The 10,455-nt window shown below is 41.6% G+C and overlaps 1 protein-coding gene across 1 annotated transcript in view; it reads left to right on the top strand.

Moving 5' to 3' along the window:
- Window positions 1-6,367, top strand: part of LOC104391243 (heat shock transcription factor, Y-linked-like) — a 6,989-nt gene extending 622 nt beyond the window's left edge. The window contains exons 2-4 of the mRNA XM_010000483.1: window positions 710-1,319; window positions 1,554-1,730; window positions 6,290-6,367. Coding sequence (XP_009998785.1) covers window positions 710-1,319; window positions 1,554-1,730; window positions 6,290-6,367 — 865 coding nt within the window. The remainder of the gene's footprint in view (window positions 1-709; window positions 1,320-1,553; window positions 1,731-6,289) is intronic.
- The last annotated feature ends 4,088 nt before the right edge of the window (window positions 6,368-10,455 follow it).

Consider the following 10,455-nt stretch of genomic DNA (forward strand, 5'->3'; position numbering starts at 1 on the left):
GACTTCCTGTATGGGAGTGAAGTTTCCCTTACTGATGAGAGACAAGCAGCCTCATGCTGTCTTGTAGACATTCTGGAACAGAAGTGCTCAGGAGTCAACTCTGGGCAACTGAGCTGGGCTGTGAGATGGTCCTAGGTCCCTAACACTGGGCTGAAGTGCCTCATGCAACAACCACTGATGGCATCGGTGCTTGGAAAAAGCATTTCCACAGGCCACTGGAGAGAAATACAGGAGGCCAGAAGGCAGCTGATCAGGACACCACATGGCCAAGGCCAAGCAAAGTCCAGAGAAGGACACACCCCACCAACCTAGCAGGCTGGGCACTGGCTGCACCCCCAACCTTGTTCATCCCCCCAACTCTTGGTCAAACAGGCTCTGAAGCGGGAGCTCCAAAGCCTCCACTACAGCAAAGAGGGCAAGTGCATTTCTGCAGGTGGCAGAGGTGCCCAGCCTGCACAATGGGACACTTGGATGCAGCTTTCTGTCTTCCTCCCTGGCTGCCAGCTCCCCCAGCCAATGGGACACTGCACTGCCCTGGCACTGCCTGCAACACCTCCAGACAGCTGCATTTACTGCTCAACTCTTGAATCCAAACACCTGCAGCAAGCATCTGGAAACAACAAGCAACAACTACTATCCAGCAGCTGCTGTGATGTCACAGCCACACAGCACAAGTCTCCTGGTAACAGCTGAGAACTTCCTCTGCCAGTTTGTTGGCACTTCCTGTCTGGAAGGACCAAGCCTATCTGTCCAGGGAAACACCTACAGCTAGGATCCACTTGGGTCTAACCCTGACAAGAGAGTGGGAAAGGGAGCTGTCCCCTGGAGAACTGTCATCTGCTTCTGCTCAGGACGAGCTCATGGAGTTCGCTGACTCAGCCTCTCCTGCCCCTCTGGGATGGGACAAAAGAGCACCTTGGGATGCTGATCTACCATCCCTCAAGGACAAAATGCATTGCCAAGCATGCAGCACGGCCCACAGCAACAGAAGAATTTGTTACATTGCTTCAAACGAGACCTCCAGCAAAGCTGAGGACTCTGCATCTCTCGCCTTTCCGAAGAAGCTCTGGAGAATTCTCCAGAGCCACCAGTTTCAGTCCATCTGGTGGGTTGATGATGGCATCTGTGTTGCCATCAATGAAGAGGCCTTCCAAAAGGAAGCGCTGGCATGGGGAGTTTTTGAAACTGACAGCATGGAAGGCTTCCTTCGTCAGCTCCACCTCTACAGATTCACCAAAGTGGAACGTGACTCCGAAACATCTGACTCTCTTGATGAACTTCTGGCAGAAGAAGTAGCAGCACCTTCTGCTCCCAGCAAGGTACATCACTTCCCATGCCCATGAAGCCACTTGAGGGATTCTGGCACCCCATTCCAGTAACACATTCCAGAAGCAGAACCTTCTGGTTAGCCTCAGCTTTAGGCCTCAAACGCCCAACACACCTTTTGAGGTCCTATGTTGCTCTTGTGCCATTACGAGGCTCAGCTCTCCTGTCTTGGTGTTTTCCCATCTCCAAAGACTGTCAACTAATTATTCTTCATTTTCATGTTCCAGTTACTCTTCTACTACCACCCCAACTTCAAGAGAGATGATCCCCACCTGCTCGAGAGGTGCAAGCCAAGACCTGGCCTCAAGAGGAGAGCACCAGCTCCATTTTCACAAGGACTGCCTTTGAAGAAAAGCTGCCCCTCAAGACGTGCAGATGGGCAGCCTGTGGGGGCAGCTGCTGCGGTAAAGCCTCACACCCCCTTCCTTTTACTTCTTCTGGCACCCTTTGTTTCCCACAGTTGTCCACTTGGGAGCAGTCACTGCTCTGGCCATGCTAGGGCCACCAGATTCCGCAACCCCTTCAGCCCCTCACTGTCTGACTTGCACCTGCAGCCCCAACCCTGCTGCTGCAGGTGCTGTGCTGGGACCCCACTGCACCACAGAGTAGCTGAAGTGGACACACCAGGTACTTGGTGCTTCTGTTACTGCTGCAGTTTCACAGTGTCCCTCTTCTTGAGCAACACAGACATCCCTCTCCCATTAGTTAAGCTGTACAACAGTTGTAAAATAGATTGTCAATTATTAAACTGTTTCATATATCAACTGGTTGGTGTCTATATACCTTGTTCTCATTCAAACAGAGACACACTTGGATGGATTTTCCTGGACTCCAGGTGCTTAACGGATCACACAAGCCTCCTTTCCTGGTTGAGATATTTAATAGGGGTGTTTCCTCTGAAAGCATCATGACATAGCAGCAGATTCAGGTCTTCTTTAGCATGAGCAAGATTTGGGTCAAAATCAAGGAAAAAGGCTCTGGAGACTAAAAAAAAAACAACACATGACAACTAAATCCTGCAAGCTGATGAAGCTAAAGCAGACAACCGACTCGGTGGTTCTGCAGCTAATAGCCACCTGAAAACTATATAGTTGCCCACATGTCTCCCTTCCCTTTTTTTTTTAACACTCAAGCTATTAATTCACAGAGGTTAGTTGCTATTGACCAGAACCACCATGCAATCTATGAACTATTCACCAAAACTTTTATAGCTTCCCTTATAATTAACAACCACAAGCATCCATATCACAAATTAACTACTGCTGATTTAGAAGGATCTCACTAGTACTCACTTGTACTGACACATTCTACTGTTATCCAGTAATCTCAGATGTAGAAAACGCAATATTGCCACAGAATGTAGACAACATTGAGTAAAATGCAACATAATAAGATACTTCTTCCATAGAGAAAATACGTATTACTTCCTTTAACTTGTAATTTCTTATGTTCTGTCATTTTGCATTAAAACTAGCAAATAACTCACAAATAAATTAGCAACCATGTGTTTTGACATCTGGCTACTTTCATATCTCAGCCTTCTCATTTCTTTCATCCTTCTTGGCTCAACCCCTTTAACTTCTATTCTCAGAAAAATAAACTACATTTAAGCATCATTTTATGAGAGCCAGAAAGATTACAGTTGAAAAAAGTTTTATTTGGAATAAAGACTACTGCTTGAAAAGCCGTGTTAACTATTAGTAAGACCACTGCAGAAACAATCAAGAGCATTCTCACATAGGGAATACTTGTAAAGGATGCTCTTTAACTGAAATGTTATTAAAATAGTTTTCAGAACAAACAAATAGATGGATTATTAAATATCCTGAACTCACCCCAAGCTGTAGAAAATTCAGACACTAAATGTTTGTAGCACTGTTTCCAAAACTGACTGCAGGACCAGCAGTTTATAATTTGTATGAGTCACCATCCCAAGCAGACAAACTGGTAGCTGCAGCACTAGGAGAGCTGCAGGTATGTGGTCCTTGACTCTGGCTCCACAAGAAAAGGAAAGCAGACACTCTCAGCACAGGCCACCACATTGCCAGGACTCACAGCCAGGTGCTGTTCTCCTGTGTATTTGGTACATTTGGACTGGAACTAAACAAAAAACAAACAAGAAAAAAGATAAATAAGACAAAAGCAGGATAAAGCTTCAGAATAGTATTTTATCAGCTTTCTCCTTGCCACCCACATTAGCTATACCACCTCCACAGTATCTTTTTCTTGAGACAACATTAGATCAGAAAATTAAATTTTACCCTACTGTTGCAAGCTTAAATTGGTGTTGTGTCTTTTTAAACTGTTGTTCTCTAAAACAATTCAAGGCCCAGACTGATCTAGTGATAATGTACAGTATTCAACCGTATACTAAATTATACCATGGGAGAGTCTCCTTAATCTATTAATTAAAAAAAACAGTCAATATGTTTGAAAATAATTTACCCAGAAAGTATAATTTACATTGTAGGTAGAAAAAAGAATTTAGATTGTAGGGAACAGAATCTGACCTTTTGTTTCCTAAATGTTTTCCAGTTTATACACCAATAAATGTCACAAGTTCACTGCCCACAAAGAGAAAGGCTATTTTTTCCAAATGACCTATTCCTTTTTGTCTTCATTTCAGAGTAACAGAGTATGCCCTTCCATACCCCTTGAGGGCATACCAGGAAGGAACAGAAAAACAAAAAAGTATTTTCAGAAAAATTTAGTGTGGAAATGGCAGTTGAACCACAAAAGGTGATAATTTTCTCCTGCCAAAAGGAAGTTACACACACACAAGAAAGGAAAAACAAAAGGGGATGGAAGGGAAGAGTTACAGAAGTTATACACAAGGTTATACATAAGATGAGTCATAGGAAAATTTTACTGAAGGGGGGAAGGAAAAAAGCATGGAAAGTACAAAGCCAATAAAGCACAGCAGACTGCATCAGAAAATACAAAAGTCATAATAAAAAAACAGTGGAGATTTCATCATTAGCAGTTTCAACAGATTTTAGAAAATAAGTGTCTTATTGCTGAAGGCGAAATAAAGTTAGAGGAGAAGAATTCAAGACAGCAATTGCAGATGGTCAGTGAAGAATCGCAAGACAATCTACCTTTCCCACCTTATAAGGGAAAGCTCAGAAACAAGGCTGACCCCAAAAGTGAGGCTGAACAGATGTTAGGCAAAGAGTGGATCCATGGCTTACCTGAGTAACAATATACAAAAAACAAAGTGCTGAAAAAAACTGCTATTATACCTGCAAAGTTACTATCATACCTCAAAAACATAGTACAAAACAGTTCAGTTTTGATAGCATTTTTAAGGACACAGGCATCAAATTTTAAACTGTATTTTAAATTTTAAAATTTTAAACTAAATTAACTTTTTTAACTAAGCAATTTTTCTGATTATAAGCCAAAGCCCATCCTGTGTATGACTCCAGAGGTTTAATTCAATATTTTGAGTTACAAAAGTGACAAAAATGTTAAAAGCCAGTGAACAAAAAAACCTGTATTTGTGGTATTTTCTGGTCTTCCTTAACACAAGTAATTCAATGCCAGATTAGAACACTCAGAAAGCAAATCAATACATAGTATTTATTGTACTTAGAGATAATGTTAGGAATTTAAAGCCAGTTGTTAAAAAGTTTAAACTTATTGTGTCTAGTTTCATGTTCCGAGGAACCCATGCAGAGAGAAAGAGATCAAATCTACCCCGGTTCAGTTCCTTTAAGCAATGCTACATACTGCAAATTGAAACAAACAATAACTTTATGTAATTAATTTGAAGTACTAGGGACCCCACAGACACAGTTCTGTACTGCTGGTCAAACAGAAGAACTGAAATTCTGAAGGGTCTTCCTACCTCACTTACCCGAATGACTTGAGCAGGTTGAATAGGCTTTTCAAACACTCAGCATTAATTGGTAACAGACACTAGATCAAAATCAGCAGAGTTCCTTAACCCTCCCCAAATACCCTCACATCTTCAAGTTTCACTTAATGTAATTGTAAAAACAGGTCCACTGATATTCAACTCTCAAGGGTGGCATTAACTTCATTAGGTGCTGTTTGTACAATGTTTTAAGCTCCTCATTAGAACATGCACAGAGGTATTTTAGACTAATGAGGCGCTATTGTTATAACCTATCACTGTATAATTGCAATTTCTCTGTAAGTAGCTGATGTGAGGCAAACTCTCTGGTACAGTAAATACTGGCACAACAATAATTTTTCATAGATGTGCACTTCAAAATACATCTTCCCATTAGACTTCAGTCTAATGTACGCCTACTAGCTTCTGACAAAAAATATATAACAAAGAGAAAAATTTGGCTTTATTGAACTTTATGAGCATGGTTGACATAGGCCCACCTCTCCAGCCTATCCAGGTCTCTCTGGATGGTATCCCTTCCCTCCAATATGTCAACCACATCACACAGCTTGGTGTCTTTGGCAAGCTTGCTGAGGGTGCACTTATCACCACTGCCCATGTCATTGACAAAGATGTTAAACAGCCCCAATCCCAGCACAGACCCTTGGGGAACACCACTTGTCACTGATCTCTGCTTGGACATGAAGCTGTTGACCACTGCTCTTTGCATGTGACCATCCAGCCAATTTCTTATCCACTGAGTGTTCCATCCACCAAATCTGTATCTTTCCAATTTAGAAACCAGGATGTTGTGCAGGACAGTGTCAACGTTTTGCACAAGCCCAAGTAAATTACATCACTTGCTCTTCCCTTGTCCTCTGACCCTGTAAAAAGCCACCACCTTTGTCAGGCATGATTTGCCCCTTGTGAAACCACGCTGGTTGCCACCAATCACTTCCTTATTTTTCATGTGTCTTAGCATACTTTCCAGCACAATCTGCTCCATGATCTCATTGGACACAGAGGTGAGACTGAATGGCCTGTAGTTATCTAGGTCTTCCTTTTTTCCGATTTTGAAAACTGAGGTTGTTTCTGCTTTTACAGTCAGTGGGGACTTCACCAGACTGCCATGACTTCTCAAATATGATGGAAAGTGTCTTTGCAACTTCAGCTGCCAGTTGACCCAGGAGCTGCAGATGGATCTCATCAGATCCCATGGACTTGTGCAGTTTCAGGTCCTTAAAATGGTCTTGAACCTGCTCTTCTCCACCCATGGGGGAAATTTCATTCTCCTAGTCCCTGCCTTTGCCTTCTGTAATTTGGGTGGTTTGGCCAGAGCCCTTGCCAGTGACGACTGAGCCAAAAAAAAAATTACTGTCATTGAGCACCCCTGCCTTCTCCATGTCCTGCAAGACCAGGTTTCCTGTTCTAGAGAGGGCACAGATTTTCCTTAATCCAGTTCATACAACCCGTGTTTTTCAGCAGCAGCCTCCATTGACATCATCTGTTCAGGTATTTCACTGTCTCCTTTCACATTAGAAAAGAAGCAGCTCTTGAGGCCTGGACAGTCTCCGCTTTCACAAGTGCACAGCCACAAGAGCTAACCCATCTTATTCCAATAGTGCTCCTGGTGACGGAGGGGCAGATAGAGTCAGTTGACTCAGCAAATGCAGCAGCTAATACTCCAGGCAGGACAAGTATATTCAGCTACTCATGCATAACACCTAAGAGTGTCATGGAATAAAAGAAGTTAAACAAACCAAGGGAAAACCAAAACAAAACAAAACAAATAAAAACTCAGATTGCCAACAGGAAATTTGCTTCTGAAACAGTTTGCTTCTGAACAATGTAATTTCTGTTTTTCTTTGACTTTCAAGAAGGAAAGATGCAAGGCTTATGTAACTTAAAATGTGTACACAGCTAAATATAACAAAATCTTCAAGAGAAGAGAGTCACACCTAAATCTTAGTTCCCCTTTTGCCTTAACAAGGTTCCTTCTAATTGCCATACCTGGGCAAAAAAAAAAGTTTTCATTTTAGCACAGCTGCACAGAGAAAGACGGATTAAAACAGATGTTTGCATATGCATAGATAGATATTTATCTCTAAAAAGACACTCAAAAGGAAAAAAATCTTTTTTAAAAGTCTTTTCATTTCTCTCTCAGGAAGCGCTCTACTGTGCAATCACTTTAAAGATTAAACTTGTCTTTCCAACTCTTCCTCTTACTGTTTGTGTTAAACACCAAAAAAAAAATACGGCAAGAGGTAGGAAGCGTATGAACAGCTGGGCCCATATTCTGATCTGCATCAGAGCACTAAGTTGACACTTCTTTTACAAAGAGCAAAAAAATAGGTTTGAAGTGTGTAAATTTCCTGTATCCATTTACTTTATTCATGGGCTAGTCTAATAAATTCCTGAGGAAGCCAGAGTAACCAAGTCCATTATTTGTTCAGGCTGTTGTTATTGGTTAGTGTAGGCAAGTTTCTATTAAGTGAGTTTTTCTCCATGTTTCCTACCTAGAAATTAGTTCACTGTTGAAAGTGCATAGCTGTCTAAGAGTGATCTGGTAAGCCTGATGAAGATTCTGTTCTCCTCAGTTTTCTATAAAGTCTCAAATGCCCTTCCCATTTTAATGATTTGATACACTGACATATTACAGCTGGCCTTGTTGGAATTTTATGCCTATTACTGCCATGTTGGTTTACTGACAACTGTATTACCCACTGTAATATCACCAAAATTATTACTGTCTCATGCATCTCCCTGGTACTGTTACACCAGCTAAATATCCATGGAATTTTCTGCTTTGTTCACTAATGCCTTTGGCCATGCAGACCTTGAGAGGAGGTATGACTACACAATCAGCAACAGTATTTTACACGATGCAGACCAGTGCCTCATTTATCAAGTGAAGTGTTTGATGAAGTAAAGATCTACAGAGAAGAAGGCGGCTAGCATCAGCTCACTCTTGAGGTAGCAATACTATGGGTAAACAGAAATTTTCAACAGAAATTTCACAGTGCTGCTTACTTACAGTTGCTTTCCTTTCAGGTCACCAGAAACCACCTTGGTAAGATATTGCCATTTCTCATTCTTAGCAACATTTCACTCCAGGCCTGGATGTAGTCCTGATTGTTACCACAGAGAAGTCTGAAAACAGAATCATAGAGTGTCTTGGGTTGAAATGGACCTCTAAAGGTCATCTAGGCAAACCTCTTTACAATAAGAAGGGATATCTCACACTACAAGATTCCTCAGAGCCCCATCAAGCCTGATTCTGAGTATCTCCAGGAATGGGACCCCCACCACTTCCGTAGGCAACCTGTTCCAGTGATCCACCACCCTCACGTTAAAGAACTTTCCTAGTCTCCAACCTAAATCTACTCTCTTTTAGCTTAAAACCATTGCCCTTTACATGCCCTAATGATCAGGTCTTCCCCAGCGTTCTTATAGGCTCCTTTCAGGTTCCAGAAGGATACTATGAGTTCCCCCCGGAGTCTTCTTTAGACTGAACAACCCCAACTCCCTCAGCCTGTCTTCATAAGAGAGGTGCTCCAGCCCTTGGATCATTTTCATTGTCCTCCTCTGGACACCCTCCAACACACTTCTTCTTGTGTTGGGGGCTCCAAACTCATCAAATTCAAATACGTAAATAGGATGTTGTTGGGTTTGTTAATTTGTTTTTCACATTTTATATCACTTGGACTGAGTACTGCAAGCCTCAGTGACTTCAAAAATGAGAAATACAACCATTTACAAAGCTGAAGTATTTTACCTTTTTTAACTATATTCTGCAAACATTGATAAGGCAAAGAATGGGCCATTTGCTCAAAAAAATTAGCACCCTGCAAAAAACAGATGCTGGTGGACTATTTGCGTCCCATGCCTACATTCTTTTGTTTACTGCCACAGAGTCTACACTCTCATTCTCACCCAAGCCACTCAGGACAGTCATTATTAATAGCAGGAGTCCTCCAGTTAACAAGAAGATGTATTTTTTTGTTGCTATTAACAAACCCAAATCTCTCACTCACAGAACGTAACAAACTAAGACAGTTTATATTTCTTTATCAGCCTCTGGTGCTCAAGCACTAAAGCAGTATGTACACTAAATTTTTATAGACTTTAGGGTTTTCTACTGTTAAAAGAACCTTCCAAGTTAGAGCTGCCTTTCATAACCCCCACCACACTAGACTTTCTTTTCCACTCCAGTGGCTTTCTTCTAAGTTCACTAGGTGTGGGTTTGTTTTTTAAAGAACTCATTCCTGACTAGAAGACTCCTCAGCACAGGTAAGCCCAGATACTCCAAGTGGCTAAGTCTCACATAAGTGGCTCCAGAAGCTGAGCATAAGGGAGCTCCAGGGCAGGAAAGTGAGCATTCCATAGACTGGAGTAAGCATCTACTGAGGAGAACACCACACCACAGAGCAAAAAGGACATAATTTTAAGGACACTTTCGTACAAGAATACTGAAGAGAAAAACAGTTGCTAGCTTTCACAAGTATGGACAAAACACCATTCAGTTAATTCCTGTATACCTCTAGGTGTCATTCTTCTATGCTATATTTTCATCTACCTATCTCACTGCACCAGAGCAGTTTAACTTTTTTGCCTCCTTGCTCCATAAATGTGTTTGTGATTCTACCAGTACTTGTTTCATACAGCATTCAGAGCAGCACAGGAGAAGCCACAGCAGTCCTTAGGTATCTGCCTGTAGCATCTCACATATTCAACAAAGTACTGGTGTAAAACTAAGCAGAAAAAGGCACAGCTCAAAACTCATAGCATACAAACTGAGGGTATCTCACTGGTGCAGATTAAGCATAGAGTGGAACAGATCAAACACAAGTTCAAAGGAAAACCAAGGAATCCAAGATTAGAAAGAGGCACAGAACATGGGAACCTAAATATAAAACTTACCTAAAAATGTCCATAAAAATTGTACAGCTAACTAGATCTGAACTGTATTTCATTCTGGATTTATCTGTGGAAAGGCACACTCTTCAAACATATAATTCTAAGAAAGAACTACTAATTTGGTAGAGGCAGCAAAAAAGAAAACAAAAACTGGAGGCATTCCTAACCATGAAGGACACTGCTCTGAATCAGAGCAGCTGCTTCTTAATATACCACAGAAAACAAAAATTATGGAAACCTATAAAGCAAGAACTCTGAGCCTTAGGCTACTAGGTTAAATGTTGCTTCCCTCAGCCCCATACCCCCAGCCCCAATTATTCTAAGGTTCATAACAGACTATGCACATTCTTACT

This window comes from Chaetura pelagica, unplaced genomic scaffold, assembly GCF_000747805.2.
Source record: "Chaetura pelagica isolate M959 unplaced genomic scaffold, ChaPel_1.0 scaffold16, whole genome shotgun sequence".
NCBI lineage: Eukaryota > Metazoa > Chordata > Aves > Apodiformes > Apodidae > Chaetura > Chaetura pelagica.